This window comes from Galeopterus variegatus, unplaced genomic scaffold, assembly GCF_000696425.1.
Source record: "Galeopterus variegatus unplaced genomic scaffold, G_variegatus-3.0.2 Scaffold354, whole genome shotgun sequence".
In the NCBI taxonomy this organism is placed as follows: Eukaryota; Metazoa; Chordata; class Mammalia; order Dermoptera; family Cynocephalidae; genus Galeopterus; species Galeopterus variegatus.
The window spans coordinates 571,970-591,093 of record NW_007726465.1 but is presented as its reverse complement, the minus strand read 5'-3'; the positions used below and the strand labels follow the sequence as shown (position 1 = coordinate 591,093).

Below are 19,124 nucleotides of genomic sequence, written 5' to 3'. Positions count from 1 at the left end.
CGAAGTCAAGGATTCGGATCCCCATACAGACCAGCTGCCAAAAAAAAGGGATGCACCCAATGAACAAAACCCAGGTGCTTAAGAATTCAACACAAGGGGCTCTGTGCAGAGTAGGAAACAAGTTGACTGTTTCAGAGTGATGCAATGTAAAGCCCACAAATTAGGAGCCATGATTTGTTTCGACCCTGCAGACACAGACTACCCCCTTTAGTTATTAAGGGAGGAACAAAGGTGGAATAAAGGAAGAGGTGCCCCAGAACTAGTAGGCTGTGGGACGGGTCCTGGCACAATGCGCATGACTGTCTAGGCATCTTCAGCGGCTCACAGCAGGGACACAAAACAGAGGGCAAAAGGAAACTGCACAGAAAACAAAAACACAAAATTATGTACGATGATCACAAGCAACAAAGGTGCACTGGGGAGTTAGGAATTGAAAACATCAGAAGTAAGGAGAACAATGACATAGAGAAACTATAAAAGGTGTGTGTTGAGGCAGACAGCAGGAAGGAATTACAGGAGACTGTGATCTGGGATTCCCTTGATTTCCATTTGGAACTGTATTTCACGTTCTCTGCAGAACAGTGAAGAAAAACAAGGTCTCAGTTTAAGCCCACCAAGAGGAGAAGGGCAAGCCACTAGCAAAGTATCAGCTCTTAAGTCTTCCGAGCCAAACTCTGGGCCAAAGCCAAACCCCAAAATAACTATATGAAAGCAACCCTTCTTACTTGTAACCAGGACATGGCACCATAGCAAACAAGAGGGGAAAACCAAACCCAGAGGGGGAGGAAAATCAACAGAGAGACATTGAAAGCAGACCGAAAAAGATTCCTACAACATTTTTCAATACGAGTCTTGTTTCATGGAGAAAAGGTAACCATCACCTCCATGTAGAACCCTCTTACATCCCCAGCTATGCTGAAAAAACCATTTTAGAGTACTCAGAAAGAAAAATTTTTAGTATTTAATTTTCATTTCTAGGGAACCCTCCAAGTCAAAGAGTTCTACCTCTCCAAGCCCAGAATGGCATTGCTAAAATGAGAGAGGCAGACAAAAGGAACGAGTGCTCCAAAAAGACCAAGTGGATGTGAGCTCCAAAACCTGTGAATCTTCCCTTCTGCACAACAAACGTCTTGATCAACCTGCAGAACCTACTTGGTGCATGGTCCTGGAGAAAAAAAGATCCCTTTAATGGACTTTTTTTTTAATTAGAGAAGTTGGATAATCAGGAAGACAAAACTATGTGAAACTCCTAAAATGTGTCCTTCTTTCTAAATCAAAGGACAGACAGAGCAAAGAAGAAAGATGCCTCTGGCCTTCCCAGTTTTGCTGCCACGACCACCCAAGAACATGGCAGGAAAAGTCTTTGGGGCCCAGCTCAAGAGGAGTGATCTCTGAAATGTGACGAATGACCAGATTCCATGCAATTTTGAAACATGCCAGAACTTAATGCCAGGCACATGTGATGGGGCTATGGGTGGGAAGCCTGTCATGAGAACACGCAGTGTTGCACTGGGCAAGACAACCAGGCATGTGTTGTAGACAGGAATGACAGTTGACCTTGGAGGCAACTTACTATGGCAAACACCACACTTTCTCTTGGGCCATACTAAGGAAATGGGGGTCCTCCTCAGTTTCCTCACTTTATGATGAGCAAGCAGCCTCACACACAGAAGGGATAGGCTAGCCAAGGCAGGTGCTACAACGACCTACGGGGGATGAGGGAGCTCCTGGTTTGGGTGAGCACAGAAAGAGCCACAAATGAAGGCAAAGGTAATAATGAATGCTACTTAATTAAGTGGAATTAAAGGTTTTCTGAGCACCTAACTAGGGTAAGCATCCAACTTAGAAATGGATTATGGGGCTAACATTCATTTCAAATAGAAACAGTGTTATATGTGGTGATTAAAATTATGGTTTAACTCAAAACAACTCCAGCCTGTGATACACTGCCACATCCTGTGCTAGTTCTACTGCAGAGCCTAACCTTCATGTTTAAGGTGCTCTGAGAAAACGCAATCAGAACTCCAATTTGGGAATCCCACCTCTCCCTGCCAAAGAGGCTGTACACCTGTGCGACCCCAGTTCCAGATCACTGGTGAAAGTTCTAATGGGAAGGAGACTCCAGGAGTTGGGGCTGGGAGGGTCCCTAAAAGGACACAGTATGAGAGACCATTACACTGTTAATGTGGGATGAAGCACTGTGAATTCTGGAATAGAAAGTTTAAATGTTGCTCTGTAGATAATGACATAGAAGGTTTTGAGCCACTAAAGTGATGCAATGACATCACCATGGTATTTGAAGAGTGTTTTGGTGGGGAACAAGCAATACGGATTGGAAAAGGGAGAATGCCACAGAGAGGACAATTCAGAGGCTGCTGTAACAATTCAATGAGAAGGGAGCAGAGGAAAATCAAGAATCAGATAGAAGGAGATTGATCTAGACTAGGGGTCAAGAAACGGCCAGACAGTAAATATTTTAGGCTTTGCAGGCCATACAATCTTTGTTGTGACTACTCAACGCTACTGCTGTAGCATGAAAGCAGCCACAATCAATACGTAAACTACTCAGTGTATCTGTGTTCCAATAAAACTTTATTTACAAAACCAGGGAGTGGGCCAGTTTGGCCCATGGGCAATTATTTGCCAACCCCTGATCTAGATGATCTTTAAATGTCCTCCATCCTTAAGATTCTAGGTGATAATAAAGATCTAAAGAAAAACAGTAGCAGCAATGGAAAGAGAAGGACCTGGATGACTGCTTTGATCTGAAAAGGTGAGGTATGGGAGAAGTCAAAGCTGACCCTCAGGTTTCAATTCAGGGAAAATGGACTTGAATGGAGAGAGCAGTAAAGAGAGCCAGTCCTGGAAGAAAGATGGTGAATTCAGTCTCAGACGTGTTGATTCCTTAAACACGGAGGCTACATATGGAGTTACCATTATAAACGGTGGAGTTTGAGGAATTTCACTGTGATGTGTAAAATCTCCAGGGTCAGAGCACTGATGTTTCCAGCCACCATTTTCCCTGCTCCCTGCCTGTGTCAAGCCCGGCCACTCACCTGGTAGAGGAACCTCTGGCTGAAGTGCTGCATGGCCCCCTGGAGCTGATTTCGCTGCGACTGCCACTGCTCGTAGTTCCGCACATACTCAGCCGTTGGGCGCTGCCAGGTGGTCGTCCGAGTGTTGTGATCCACATAATAAAACCTGCCTCGGGGGTCTGTGCGTTTCTCCCAGCTGGAAAACAGTAAGCTCAGAATGAATACCGTGATCCCCCACTGCCACCCCAAATTCTAGAAAAATCTCACGATGGCTCTAGCAAGGAGGGACTAGGGCAGAGTGTGAGGTCTGGCACAGGAGCTTGGCTGCTCTGGAGAGGCACAGCCAGGCTGGCCCCAACACGGAGGCTTCTGGGGCTTAGATGGTTGTAGCAGACCTCTGTGGTTGCCTCCGCAGCAACCAATCCCTTCTTGCCATTAGCCCCTGACTTCCATTTCAGGGATCCATGTGGTTCTGGGGAAGCTGATTCTGTTCCTAACACCAGAGCTGAACAGCTGACTAGACCAGGAGTGGACATGGGATCTACGCTAGGCCAATCAGGGTGAATGTCAGGACTTCTGCCAGGAAATCTAGGGAAAAGATAGTCTCTCATCCTTTCTAAATATGATTGAGAAAGAAGACAATCCTGGGAGCAATTGGCTACCATTTTGGACCCAAATATGTTATGTGGATCCAGTGGATGGCAGAACAGAAAAATGGCAGAAAAACCAGCCCTTTGGTAATACTGTTGAGCCACTAGATCCAGCTTCACTTGAAATCAGGATTTACATATAGACTTTTCAGTTACATAAGCCAATAAATTCTCTTCACTATTTAAGCCAAATTGTTATTTGCAGCTGAAATTATCCTGAAATAAGGTACCAATGAAAACAGCTGCATTATCTTGAGAAGAAGTGTTGGTCCAAACAACAGGATTCTCCACATTATCTTGAGTGAGGAAGCAACATTCCCAAAGATGGCCCTAAAACACCCATGGGCAAAGCAGGACTAGAACAGAAGGTAAAAATCCTCAGCTGGGCTTGGTAGGTGTAACTTGATTTCCACATACTTAAGGAAGAAGTGATCAAAAGAAAGTAGAAGGGGGAACTTCCTAGGGTGATGGAAGTTTTCCACATTTTGATGTAGATTATATGTGCGTATGCATTTGTCAAAATTCAATGAGCTGATCTGAGCATCTCCCCGTATGTTAATTATACCTCAATGTTTAAAAGTGAACTTGAGGGCCGGCCCGTGGCTCACTCAGGAGAGTGTGGTGCTGATAACACCAAGTCCCCGGGTTTGGATCCCATATAGGGATGGCCGGTTTGCTCACTGGCTGAGCGTGGTGCTGACAACACCAAGTCAAGGGTTAAGATCCCCTTACCGGTTATCTTTAAAAAAAAAAGTGAACTTGATTCTAACCAAGCCTCCATGTCTAGCTATCTGTTTATAGAAAGGACAAGCAATAAAGAAACATGTTACACAACACCACAAGGTCATAATTCAGCCACCTCCAGAATATAAGAAATTCTAGGAAACAAATGCCCAGGTTCTTCAACAAACAAATGGCCTGAGAAAAATAAGAAGGAGCACAGGAGCTTATAGATTGAGAGACTTGAGAGACATATCTGTTAAAAGCAATGTGTTGACCTTGGGTTTAGATCTGATTCAAACAAATCACATGTAAAAACATTTTTAAGACAACTGGGGACAATGGAATGACTGGGTATGACAATGACAGAAGGAAATATTGTTAATTATATTGGGTGAGATAATGTATTGTGGTTATGTTCATCTATTAGAGACGCATGTGATGTATTTACAGCTCAAAAGATACAATGTCTGCGATTTGCTTTAAAATTCATCAGCCCCTACTCTGAAAAGTGGGAGGTCAGATAAAAAAAAAATGTTATTTATTGTTAGAACCAGCTGTGGGCTACAACGGACTCACTGTACCATTCTTTCAAATATGGTATATGCTTAAAATTATCCATTATAAGTTTGATAACCAGACAGTGGGGAAAAGGTGAAAAAAAGAAAGAAATATCAAGTAACTCAATGCAAAGGAAACCTAATATGAATTATACTGTATAACTCCAAAGTGCTGGAGAGCCTTTGTCCCTTAACTACTTTCTCATTTCATCTCCTCTGAATTCTTATCTTACATGATACTGAGCCTCAGTCTGGTAACTTCCTTGATATTCTGGGCTAGCCTCCTGGCTGACTTTTTGGCGATCTCTTAAATGATCTTTCTAAACTCAATTCCTCCCTAAAAATGGCTTCGCCTCAGGCAGTCGCCAGGCCCCATGGCCAGTTCCCAGGTTTCATCTGGATTCTGCTTGCTAGCCTTCCTCCCCCTCACGACTGGCTGCCACTGTGCATTCAAGTGAACGCTGCAGCTCTCTCCCCCAAACTGAGTCTTCCCTGTGTTTCCTCATGTCAGTTCTCCCAGGGATGAAACTGTGCCACCATCTGTCCCCCTGACATCAGGAAATCACTTGGCCTGAGTGCTTCTTTGCTGTGTCTCCCTGCCCTTGGCTTTCCATGTCTATGTCCAGATCTGCTTCACCTCACCCCCCGACTACCGCAACTGTTCCTGACTCATCCCCGCACTCTGATCCAGCCTATAAACACCAGCATGGGAACCACACTAGCTGACTCCCTGGGTCAGGCTCCTGCTCAGAAAATTCTACTTATTCCCCCTATCCCTGAGTCAAAATCCTTCAGTTAGTATTCAAGGTTCACGATAATCTGGAAACTTCCACCCTTCTCATTTCTCTAAACCAGCCATTTTTACTTCTTTTTAATTATCAAAGAAATCATGTATATACAGTTTTAAAATGCAAACAGGACTGTGGGTAAATATAATGAAGAACAGTGGTCTCCTGCCCCATTGCTGATTCCTGCTCCCCAGAAGCATCTACTTCCAACTCTCCATTGCTTCTTCTAGCACATGTGTATACCCGGGTCTCCAACATGTCTATTCCATCATTTCTTGATCTTTGCCATATTCAATATTACTTATGCACTGCCCACTCCTGAAGATGAGGATTTAGTCACTGTATTCCACCCCTCAACACACACACGACCATCTAGTCCCCTCCTCTTCCCACGGTGGAAAATCATCATTAAGTCAATATTCAGAGTTTGCATCATGACAATGTAGAACACTATAAATACTTCTCCTTACTTGTACAACCTTTCAGGGTTGGAGGTAAGAACTGCCTTGTGTCCTTCTGCCTGGTTTTTCAAGAACCTATCATCAACTCCTTCCCAGATTCTCTGACGGGACAGGTGGCCTCTCAGAGGCACAGATCCCTTAACCACATGGCTTCCAGCACTCTTCATCAACAACTGCTCTGCGTTACTGTCCCGAGTCATCTTCCCTCCTCCTCATCCTGGGACTTCGATGGCTTCTGGGTCAAGTGCCCTGTGTCCTGAATCCCGTGCTTTCTTCGATCTTGGCTTCTTCCCATTTGGTGGAACAAATCACCTAGGAGCTTCTGAGAAAGGATGCACCACTATCAATTTTTTGAAACCCAGCATGTCTGAAGATGCCTTTATTTCTACCCTCACGCTTCAATGCTAAAATGACTAAATGTTGATTTAAAAGTTGATTTCTAAACAGGAAATCATTCTCCATCAGAATCGTGAGGGTCTTAGTCTATAGCTGTTCTTGAGAAGGAGGGTGGCACTCTTGACTCCTGATCCTTTCTATGTACCCTGTTTTTTCCCTCTGGAAGCTTCTGAGATCTCTTGGCACTCTGAAATTCCATTAGATGTGCCTTGGGGTAGGTCTTTTTTCATTCTCTGGGCTGGGCCTTTGGTGGGTTCTTTGAATCTGGATACCATATTCTTCAGTTCTGGCCATTTTCTTTTCTTTTTACTTTTTGATTATTTCCTATCCTCTGTCTCTCTGTTCTTTCTTGCTAGAACTACTATTCAGATATTGGATCTCTTGGACTCCCTTTCTAATTTTATCTCCAAATTTATCTTTCAACCATTCTACTGAATTTCTTATTTCTGCTATCACACATATTAATTTCTAAAAGTTCTGATTTTCTGCATGGTTCATTTCGTGGTCTCCTGTTCTTGCTGCACAGATGCCATATTTTCTCTCAAATCTTTGAAGATATTAATTATAATTTGGTTTTCCTTTCTGAAGTTTTTTTTTTCCAGCTCCCTATATTGTTTTCAGCCAGTCCCTTTTTGTTCTGTCTGTTGATCTTTGGCTATTCATTTACATTTAAAAGTGAGCTACTAAAATGCTCACCAGAAACTCTGTGTACTCAGATAGGGACCGCTGACTACAGCTTCACTATAGAGTGACCAGGCAGACGCTCAGCTGTTTCACTAGAAGGTACCCAAATATCACAATTGGTACTTCTTTCCCCTTAGAATGGTCACTCTCCCCAGCAAAAAAACTCTTCAGTCTTTAGCCTGGGGACTAGGAACAGCATCTCACAAATCCCTTTTTTCTGAGTTTGTCCCTGCCTTCAGCCATGGCTTGTCCCCAAGGTTGGTCCCACTCTGTCAGGAGCTTCTCGGGTCAGCAGTAGCCATGTGGCTGTGTGTGTGTGCACACGTGGCAGAGGAATGGGAGTGATGGTTGACAACCTGGGAATCTAACTGCTCTCTGCACAAACTTTCGATTGATCTTCAGGTTATAATCTCAATCCACACCTCTCCTCAGTGTCTCTAAGCTGAGGCTTTCCAGGGCTCCAAGGTGAATACCAGCTGGCTTCCCGGTGGGTGCCTCATACTGCAGGCTTGGATTTCAGCTTTCTCAGCTCTGCCATTTATCTGTCAGCAACTAAACTTTGATTAACAACTCCTAAATGCTGTCTTTCCTTTTCCCTTCCTTTATCATTGAGAATTCATGCCTTTTTTAAACCTTTATTGCCATGTTAGTGGGATTTCAGAAAGAACGGAAATAAACACATGATCAACCCACATATTTAACCAGAAGTCCTATGACTTCTAAGCAGCATAATCCCACCCTTTATTTCAGATTATATCTCATGCAGACTTGCAATACATAAGAGCAGAGCAGGGCCTGGAGGCCCAGTCAGCCCTTTCAGTCTCTTTGACTCCACTGGGCACCTCTACCAAACCCAGGGACTCACTGGATACAGTTTGAACATCTTTGTTTCACACAAACCTTCCACTCCTGCAAAACCATTACATGCATCATTCCCATCTTTTACATTCCCATACACCATGCTGTCAACCCCGCTGTCACCCCAGCCTGGATCATCTTCTTGTTCTCAGTTAAGACCAGCCTTTCCTGCAAGAGTTTGATCCACCTCCCTTGTGAGGCCTCCCAATCCTGCCACTCTACAGTGATTATTCTCTCTTCTTACCTCTGGTCTGCACATTGCTTAAGAGCAAATGATTATATTCATCCCTAGCTACCAGGTCCAATAGTTTTTGCTCCTGGATAAAATAATCAGTCCTCATACAAGTTTTCCATGGGTTTGCTATAAGGGGATGGCCATGACAAAGTGAATCCTTTGTCTCCATCTTGCTCCTCAGTGACTAGGTCTGCTGAGATAACGACTCCATCTGTAGTTTCAAAATTGCTCTCACCATGGTTAATGCTTCCTTGGGGTGGGACTTCTCCCATTAATTAGCAATGAAAGCTTAAGCATTGAATCATTCTGTTCTCTCTGGGGTACCTACTATTACAGGGCAGAAGGGCCAGAGGCTCAAAGATCTTGGCCTAAAACTCAGGAAGAATAAGCTATGTGGGGTGTAAAGCTAAACCATCTCCCAGGAGAACACTGAAACTACCCTGAGAGTAAAAAAGCTTGATCTAGTGTCCCACCTCCACACTTAAAGAAGAGGAAATCCTGAGCCATCCTGAGAAAACACCATTGAATCTCTTTCTTTCTGTCACTTTTTTTTTCTTTTTTTGCTGGCTGACCAGTACAGGGATGCAAACCTTGACCTTGGTGTTGCCAATACCATGCTCTAATTAAGTGAGCTAACCAGCCAGCTGCATATCTTTATTTAAATTCCATCCAAATGCTCATCAGGTCAAGGCCTACAATAGACCAGTGAGGTTAAGGGGCAGCAACCATCACACACCAGAGTTCCTGCTGCTTTTAAATATAAATACACAACATGTAAGTGTACAACATTCTGTTAAAGTAAATGTTTAATTTGTGATACAATTCGAGAAATTCAAATACTGACTGGGTATTTGATGATACGAGGAAATACTGTTAATGATACTGTTTTATTTTTAATAAGAACATTTTTAGAAATATATATTGAAATATGGATTAAATGGTATAATGTTTAGGATTTCCTTCAAAATAATCTATATCAGGGTGTGGGGTTGGGGTGAAGGAGGGTTACAGATCAGGAGCTGGCAAATATTTTGTATAAAGGGCCACAGAGTAAATATTTCAGGTTTTGCAGGCCATACAGTCTCTGTCTCTGCCAATGAAGCATGAAAACAGCCATAAACAATAAGTAAACAATGGGGTGTGACTGTGTTATAATAAAACCTTATTTACAGAAACAGGTGGGGGGCCAGATTTTGTCCACAGGCCATAGTTTGCCAACCCCTGGTACAGATGAAACAAGATTAGCCATGAATTGATAATTATTGAAGCTGAATTTTGAGTATGTGGGGGTTCATTATACCATCCTCTCTACACATTTTGAATTTTCCCAACTAATATGAAAATTTCCATAATTTCCATAATAAAATGCTTAACTTTTTTTTCTCATTTAAGAAATCAATGTTTAACTGTGGTAATGTCACCTGACTTCAAGTCAAACAAAAAAACAGAGGGAGGACTAATGACAGATTATGAATTTCATTCTCAGAAGGGTGACGAAAAATAGGCAAACCTAAGCATTCCACTAGAAAACTGAAGCTGAAAGCAGCCCATCTGTGGAAATTTGCAGGATCAGAAGGTGAGGTGGTATTTGCCTGGCACACACCTGACAGCTAAACCAAACACAGGGGCTCTCCTGAGATTCCCCACCTCCGACACCCTTTCCCTCTGCTGACTTAGGAGGCGGAAGTGTTCGTGTTTTATGTAGGAGCCCTTCATGGCTGCTTTACTGGGAGGTGATTCTTTCCTGAGAGCAGAATACATTCTCTTTAGAAAGCTCTCAGGACCAGGAGACGCATGCGGAAAGAACTTTCTGTCTCTGGCAGACAGGGAACCAAACCCCTACTTCTTGAACCTGGACACTCTTCTCTCACTTGGAAGCCTCTCTCATCCTCTGGTTTTGGAGACCTCAGCTGCATTCTCACAAAGCCCAGCTGAATGAGAGGCGCTCTGCGTCCAGGAGCAGGTGGGGCCCAGGGTACAGGGAAATGCATCAGCACTCTGTCTTGGCCTCCCTGTGCCCTGTGTTCCCCACAGATACTCTAAAAATTCTAGTATGTCCCAAGAAATGAGCGCAAAATTAAGTGGAAGTGAAAAGCAACTAAGTGACCCAGGAATTGTCACTGTAACCATGGCAGAAAGGGCCTAAACACCTGGCACCGTCAGGGATGTCACTGTACGGTGAAATAACTGAGGGCATCCAGACAGCAAAGGCCCACGAGGCTTCCCAGGTCCTTCTTCCTCAAGGACCCAACAGCCATGTCAGCTCTGAGTACCATTTAATAAAAGCCCATGGTCTTCAGTCATGGCCAACACAATGCATGTGGGGAGAGGGGAAAAGAGAGAGAGAGAGAATGGAGTTGGAAAGACTATGGGAGGAGGGGAAAAAAACAAAGGAGGAGAGAGTGAGGTAAAATAGACAGCTGTGGCAGGGAGTGGTGGAGAAGCCACTGGGCGATGCTTGGTGCCAGTTCTAGAGTCTCAGGGCGTGTCAGTTTGTGCCTTACCCTGGAGGAAGAGGCCGCTCCCAGGTGGTGGTCTTGGTATTGTGGTCAACATAATAGACACGTCCATTGGGCAGCTCTCGCTGTTCCCATCTGAAAAATAAAGTCAAGGGAATCTGAGATACACAGTTGAACGGCATAAGCCCCTGTTAGAAAAGAATTCCTTCACCACAGATGTGGCTAATTCACAGGAAACATCAAAGACGAGATGCAAGATTGACCCAGTGGTCAAGCCAGCTCCTTGTTGTCATTGACGGTGCCACCCAGGAGTGCCTCTAGAGGAAAGTATAATAGCTCCCCTTTATGGGATCAATGTACACATCATAAATCACTCTAAATTCCTCTAAACAATCCATATGAATCTACATTCCATGAATTTTCTCAAATCAGTGTTTCTTGGACATTTCAGGATCAAAGAGATCTCTTTAGGAATATGATGAAAGCTGAGGACACTTTCTTTACAAAATGCACTTACAACAAAAATTTGTATGCAATTTCTGAGTTTCGTGGACTCTTCCTAAATTTTATCTATGGACCCTTCTGCCTTTTTAGCCCACACAACCTGTTAAAGTCACAAATTTATATGACTACCCCTGGTCTCCAAGCATCATATATATTCTTGATCACATTTATTTTTAAAACCTGGAATTCATTTACACAGGATCTTTAAAAGAGATCTGGGTGAATCGAGAAACACAGAATACTGCTATTTATTGTCTACTCTACCCGTGAGGTTAATAAGTCTGTGTTAATGTGAGATCAGGGTGCTGAGCATGGCTCATCTGCACTAATGGAAGGACAAGGTAGCAGGGGATTCAGAGATAATCCATGATCAGTAAAATACAGCCAAGGACCACTCATCCCCACACTCTCATTATTCATACACAATCTGATAATAACTCCACTTACTCAAAATAACCTATATATAAAGGATGCAAAAATTTATTTATAACATGCTTACCACTTTATAAAAGATGTTAATGATATTGTGAGCCTTTATGTTTTACAATGATTTTATTTACTTCTCCTTTTGGGTACTGACTAGGGGAAGGTGGCCTTTTCTGAGAAGCTACTGTAGTCAGTTCTGCTGTATTGCTTATTTTGAAAATGTATGTTTTAGTCTGTTTTGTGTTGCTAGAACAGAAATAACTGAGACTGGGTAACTTATAAAGAACAGAGGTTTATTTGGCTTATAATTCTGGGACAGCTGCGTCTGGCCCGGGCCTCAGACTGCTTCTACTCATGGCGGAAAGTGGTAGGCAGCCAGCAGGTACAAGCAGATCACATGGAGACAGGAAGCAAGAGAGAGGAAGCGAGAGAGAGAGGAGGTGCCAGGGTCCTATAAACAACGAGCTCTCGAGGGAACTAATAGAGCGAGAACTCACTCGTTAATCCCCCCTCCCCCAGGGAGAACATTAATCCATTCATGAGGGATCCGCCCCCATGACTCAATCAGTTTCCAACACTGCCACATTGGAGATCAAATTTCCACATGAGTTTTGGAGGGGACAACACATCCAAACTCCATCGATGCAAATTTGTTCCAACATAATTGATACAGGAGGGAACACTGTGAGCACAAATGAGAATTTTGTGTTTGCTTATGCATGATTTTATCTGTTAGAAACATTAATGAACATAGAAAACTTCCCCCAGCTAAACCCAGTCTTGTAGGAATACACAAAACTCACAGGCACTACCAGCTACCTCAGTTTACCACATTATATGCCACACCATCCACATGTGATGTTGTAACTCCTGCCTGATTTCAGATAACCCTCCTGGCACCACTTCACAGTACCACTCACAAGCCCCAACCCTTCCAACACCTGCTTCCACAAGCAGACTCCAGGTCTTTTCAAGAGAAAGTGCCATATTTACTGTAGTGCTGTGTATCTCTTAATCATTTAATGCATGTAAAACTGTGCTACCATTGTTATTAGGCTCCTATTTACTTTACATGTCACTGATGAACTTTTTGAGTGCTACTCCATTAATCCATTTTTCCCATAAGTCGTGTGGCTTTTTATTGCATGATTTTGCACAGTGTGGTGATTTTTAGGAACACCTTTATTACAGGAGAGCTGACTGTATACTGAGATAAATGTCCTTACTTCTATTACTAAGCCTGGTGTGTCTACTTCACAATCCAATCACCTCTTTCAGACCCCACCTTTCAAATGCCATAATCGGATTTCCTACCCTCTTAATACTGTTACAATGGGGATCAAGTTTCCAACACATAAACTTTTGGGGGTCACTATTCAACCCATAGCACAACCCTCTGCTCAGATACTATCAACCAGAAGAAGCTGCACATTTTGCACTACGGGGAGGGCCAGCCCTGGGTAGCTGTGATGTTTGGTAGTTCCACCCCCTCCCACAAGTGGTCAACTGAGTTGCGGACAAGAGTGCTACAGTTAAAAGAAAAACTTTAGACAAATTATATTTAACAGAGTTTATCTGAGCAAAGAAAGATCCATGAATCAGGCAGCAGTCAGAAGCAGAAGAGGTTCAGAGCGCTCTGCCAAGCAGTGTGAACAGTGGGTTTTTAGAGGCGAAATATGGAAGCGAAACGGAGAAATCACCTGAATGGCTACAGCTAGGCTCTGCCTTATTTGGGCATGGTCTGATCAGATGGCTGCCTATGACTAGCTGAAACCCAGCTATTTGTTACAAAAAATATACTCCTAATTTAGGTTTAAGTTTGAGTACTAAGTTAGGTTGCAGTTTGCTACGTAGGAACTCAAAGTACAGAAACAGTCTCAGGTTAATGGCCCCCTGGTTACTTATTTAACACCATAAATACCATTAAATGCACTTGGGAACATTTTCTCTAGTAGGTATTCTTGCCCATGGCTCTGACTTAAGAGAATCCTGAGGCTGTGACCCAGGCGCTCTGCTTCCTCCCACTGCAAAAGGAAGATCCTCGAATTTCAGTGAGGTTTTTGTTAAAAGTGCCGGATCTTCTGGCTAAAGTGGCCACATGAAAATGCACACTGGGTAAAGTTAAAGTTCTGTCTCCTCTGGATGTCCTTCTGAATTAAGACAAAAGAGTAACAATGTTGCCAGCTCAAATGGCTGGCATCCCATCCATGGGGATCTGGTGGGGACCTTTTAGCAGAGAGGGCTGGCCAGCATGCTGTTACTTCCACCTGCTCGGTAATAGAGTACCAAATCTGACACCCTCTTTATTCCTCTGAATTTGGAAATGAGGAATGTCTTGAGAAAGATACTTGGCTTGGCCAAGTATTGAAAAATGGAAGTTTCTAGAGCCAATGGCAGCAAATCACTCTTTCATAATGTTTGCTCTTAATATGACTTAAGTAGCTGATAACTTTCCAGCATTCCCTAAGAAGGTAGCTACATCCTTCCCTTTTTGAAAACAGGTTCCTCGGGCAGTCTTGTGGCACAAAAGCCCCAATGCAAGTTTACTTATTTGCAGCACTGTTTGGAGAACTGTCCATAATATCTGGGTGGGCTGCCCCTTTTATAAAGACAAAATACATGTTGCAGCAATTAAGAGATTAAAAAAAACCACCAATCACGTTTTTCTTTTATTCCAAAAATTCATTTGATATAACTTCCATCTTATAAGCAGTCTTCACTGTTGGCTTCTTTTATGTTTCATTTGAGACAAGGGTAAAACTTTGGTTTTATTATACTTGGGCTTATATCTGTATTTTAATTTGAAGATAGGATAATACTTCAAATCCCATGAAATAAATGCCTTTAATTGACACAGTGGTATTCTCACACCCCACCAGAAACAAAATCAGTGTTAAGTCCTTTTCCCTTGTATTCAACAGAGTATACAAGCCCAGACAAGACCGACCCTTCCCATCTTTGATCACAGTGGATCCTAAACATGAAAGTCTCTCTTTCAGGGACTGTTATTGTCCAGCAAAGCTCAGTGTCCTTCTATGAACCCTCTCAATCAGCTTAGCTAGAAAAATAGTTACAAGAAGAACAAGACCTTTCTTCCATTACCTTTTTTGATATCTACATTTTTCCTTTTAAAATTGGACTCCTGCTCAGATTAAATGTCCATGGGTCCTCCCTGATCCATGACCTGGCCTCCCTCCCTTTCTAAGAGAACTCTCACTCCTCCTTTACCTGCATGGCTATTCATAATTCACACAGATACCTTCCTTTCATTCATGCAGCACAGTCGGTCAATTCTACCATCAACCAAACGAGCCTCCTGTTCTCACTGCTCCTCAGTAGCTGCTGCCCCACATAGATTAAGCCTTCCTACTGTCTTGGTTTGGTCTCCCCCTGCCAAGAAAGTGATACTGGCACCGACTTTTCATCAGCACAGCCCTGTCGGGGTTAGGTTTCTGTCCCTTATAAGCATCTTCTTCATGCTGAGATTAAAAGGCTTTTTAATCAAACTACCCATGGGTCTCAACACCATATGTTGGTCATGTGGGTCAGATCCTCTCCCACTGAATAGCTTTCTCTGATGTTCTCAGAAATAGTGTTCAAAGCATCAGGCTGGTTCCAGGCCCCTACCCAACACATTGCTCCCTGGCCTTCAATGAGTAACATTCAGTTGGACCATGGAGTACACAGGGACTTTGTATTTAAAAGTACTTAAAAAGTAATCTTCCATTTCAATTAATCTTAGGTACTTTTTCTTTTACCTAAATTACCTTTGCTCCCTTGGATTTTACTACCCTTTATTCAGTTGTATATCTTCCACCCCCACTCCCTAACCCCTCCACAATCACCATCATTAAAAAGATAAAGGCTAAAAATCTCAATCATTATTAGGATGATATCAATCATCTCTCTCCTGTGTTATTTTGAAAGGAAACTGTCTGGTCTCCTGAACCACATTTTCTTGCAGAACGTTTCCTAAAAGGTCTTCAGGAAATTAATTCTAAATTATACACCATTACAGTGTATGTTCACCCATCGTGATCAACCTATTTCTTGGTCAGATTCCCCTATGTTTAGACAGAATCACTGTTTCACCAAGAGTAGTATTAAGTTGGGAAGGGATTAAAGCTGGGCAAAGATTGCAGGTTAGTATCAGAGAAGTTCTCTTTACATGGCCCTTACAACTTTATATATCAAAATGCTCAAAATTTCAATCTTAGTAAGTGCATTATTAACTTGCATTATTCATTAATTTGCTTGCTTTTTATTACTACAGGCACTGGGCATTACTAAAGTTGACTCTCGATCAAATCAAAACCCACTCTCTCCACTAGAAACTAGATACTAGATCATGCCAGAACCCTTACACACCCTAGAGAAAAGATGCCTTGCTGGTCATTTAGACAAAAATTAGACCTGAGAAGAATACACTGGAAGTATTCAAATATTCTTAAAGCTGCCTATGCAGAACAGTGACTCCCCACAGGCAAAAACTACATGAAATTCATATTTTCTCATTTTATGTTCCTATAATAAATGCCTCTGAATCAAGTCCTATTCTTCCCCAAGCTTTGGTCATTCCAGGGTGAACCATAAGACTTATTTCCTCTGTAGGGACATTTTCAGACTATTTTATGAGTCAGAAATCTGTGTTCAATGGAACAGATCTCCTGCTCACTGTTTTCACTGCTTCTGAGGTCCTTTGTAAACTAGGTAGGAAATGTGTTAAATTCAGTCCTTCCCAAGGACCTTTCCTGAAATACTGAACAAGCCTTTAGATCTAAGCACACTAACCTCCTTTTAATAACTATCAACCACCAGGACTTTATGTCTTCTAAGCACAGGATGGCTGAGTAGCAGCTACGAGGCTCCTGAATTAAGTCTGCTTTTCTTCTCCTTCTTCTTCAGCCGTTCCATTTTCTTTGCCTTGTAAAAGTCCCCAAAGCTCTTCAATGGAAGTAGGCAACATTAAAAATATATGCAACCACAGACAGAAAAGATTAATTCCTTGGAGATGGTGTCTATAAAAAATCTTTTTTAATACTTTTGCAGATAAAAGCTTGGCAATATAGAGAAACAGTCATTCACAAAAATGACTGGTGAAAGCAAAAATGGGTACATTCTTTCCAAAGGGAAATGTGGTCAAAAAACCTTTACTATGTGAATACTCTGTAATGCAGCAACTTCTAGAACATATCCTAAGGAAATAATTATGTGTCAAAGATTTAGCTATAACTGTATCTGTTAGAGCACATTATAGCAGTTACAAATGCCCCAAAATGGATGATTAATAAAATAAATTGTTATTTCTACGATGGGTATTCATCCATTGAAAATAACATTGTAAATGAATATTGACTTGTTCAGATGTTTACAATATATTGTATTGGGTGTAAAGTGCAAGTTAAAAATAACATGCATAGAATAATTAAAATTTTGTTTATTATATAATACACTGTTTCTCATTAAATCTAAAATGCCATCACTTATAAGATTATTTAACATACCACTGAGAAAGAAAAACTATGACACTTCAATACTTGTAAATCACATCTTGAATTTAAAGAAGTTAAAATGTGAAGTAATACGCATAACGGAATTAACAAAATGTGAGATATGTGTAAAATTTTTACAACTTCAGAATAGGGTAAAATTTTACACAAAACACAAAAGGCACATGAAAAAGATTAACAAATTTGGCTATTTAAAATTTTAACTCCTCTACAATAAAAGGCATCATAAATGAAGTGAAAAGTAAGCCACAGACTGGGAGAAAATATTTGCAATACACATAATTGAGAAGTGATTAGTATCTAGCATATATTAAGAATCACGGGCCGGCCCGGTGGCGCACTGGAGAGTGCGCCGCTTGGGAGCGCGGCGGCGCTCCCGCTGAGGGTTTGGATCCCACGTGGAGACCGGTTCCCGCTCACTGGCTGAGCGCGGTGCGGGCGCAACACCGAGGGTTGCAATCCCGTTGCCGGTCCCCAGTACGGGCGCGACACTGAGGGTTGCGATCCCGTTACCGGTCAGTAAAAAAGATAAAAAGGAAAAAAAGAATCATGCAGATTAAAGAGAAAAAGACAAACAGCCAAATAGAAAAATGGACAAAAATAAATGAATAGACAATTCACAAAAAAGGAAACTAAAGAAGCAAATAAAAACACGTAAAAAGAGGTTCAATATCAATGGTAATTCAGGAAATTTAAATTAACACCTCAAAGCAGATGCCATCAGATTGGCCAAAACAAAAAATCTGACAATGCTAAGTTTTAGTAGAAATGTTTATTCTGCTCACGCGAGTGTAAACTGGTGAGCTGCCTCAAGAAAGCAATTTGATAGTATCTACCAAAATTGAAGACCTTCATTCCCTACACCACGGAAATTCCAGTCCCAGTACAGACCTTAAAGGAACAAACATGTACACAAAAAGGCATGCACAGTGGACCTGACAAAGAAAGAAATAAAAAAGGCACGCACAGAAAAATTTTACTGCAGCATTGTTTGTAATTGTAATGAAACAAGCAAATGGATAAGTATATTTTAACCTATTCATACAACAGAATACCATAGAGCAGATCCAATGGATGTCCCAAGTTCCGTGTACCTCTACACACAGGGAAAGGGATCAGAGAGGAGTTCACAGGACTTTAAACTGTACCAGGAATGTCTTATTCATCGAGGGGTTAAAAAAGCGGGGAGATCTGTAGCAAATGCAGCATAATGCTGAAGTTTGATAAAGCTGGGTGGTAAGCCCACAGGTATTTTTTATATTATTCTCCATTCTTATTTGTGTGCTTATAATATTTTACAATGAAAATAAATAAATTTTAAAAACACGTGCTGGGACCGAGCCCATGGTGCACTCGGGAGAGTGCGGAGCTGGGAGTGCAGCACCGCTTTCGCTGCGGGTTCGGATCCTATATAGGGATGACCGGTGCGCTCACAGCGCTCACTGGCTGAGTGAGGTACAGCGGGTCTCAAAAAGGACAAAAAAAGCACGTGCTGTAAGATTGTCAAATTTTGCTGGATTTGTGTTTATATGTGTAGGTCTGTATACATGGTCTCAAGCAAATTGCCTAAGGCTTCCTCATTCGCAAGATGAGGATAAAAGTAGCTCTTTCACGGAGTGTTGTGAAGACGGTATGAAATAATCCACGTACGAAACTTAAGTCCCCAAAATACTATAAACGTTTATAACACATGGTAGCTATTGTTAATGGTCAGGTAAAAATACACCTAAGCTGCATAAAAAACACCAATGGTTAAATCTGGGTAGGTGTTTGTTGTTCATCGTCTTATTTTCCTATTTTCTTTTTTCTTTTCTTTTTTTTTTTTTTTTTTTTTTTTT

The 19,124-nt window shown here is 42.0% G+C and overlaps 1 protein-coding gene across 1 annotated transcript in view; it reads right to left on the bottom strand.

Moving 5' to 3' along the window:
* Nucleotides 1-19,124, bottom strand: part of WWP2 (WW domain containing E3 ubiquitin protein ligase 2) — a 137,871-nt gene that overhangs the window by 18,227 nt on the left and 100,520 nt on the right. The window contains exons 9-10 of the mRNA XM_008567892.1: nucleotides 10,892-10,981; nucleotides 3,057-3,231 (exon numbers count right to left, since the gene is read on the bottom strand). Coding sequence (XP_008566114.1) covers nucleotides 3,057-3,231; nucleotides 10,892-10,981 — 265 coding nt within the window. The remainder of the gene's footprint in view (nucleotides 1-3,056; nucleotides 3,232-10,891; nucleotides 10,982-19,124) is intronic.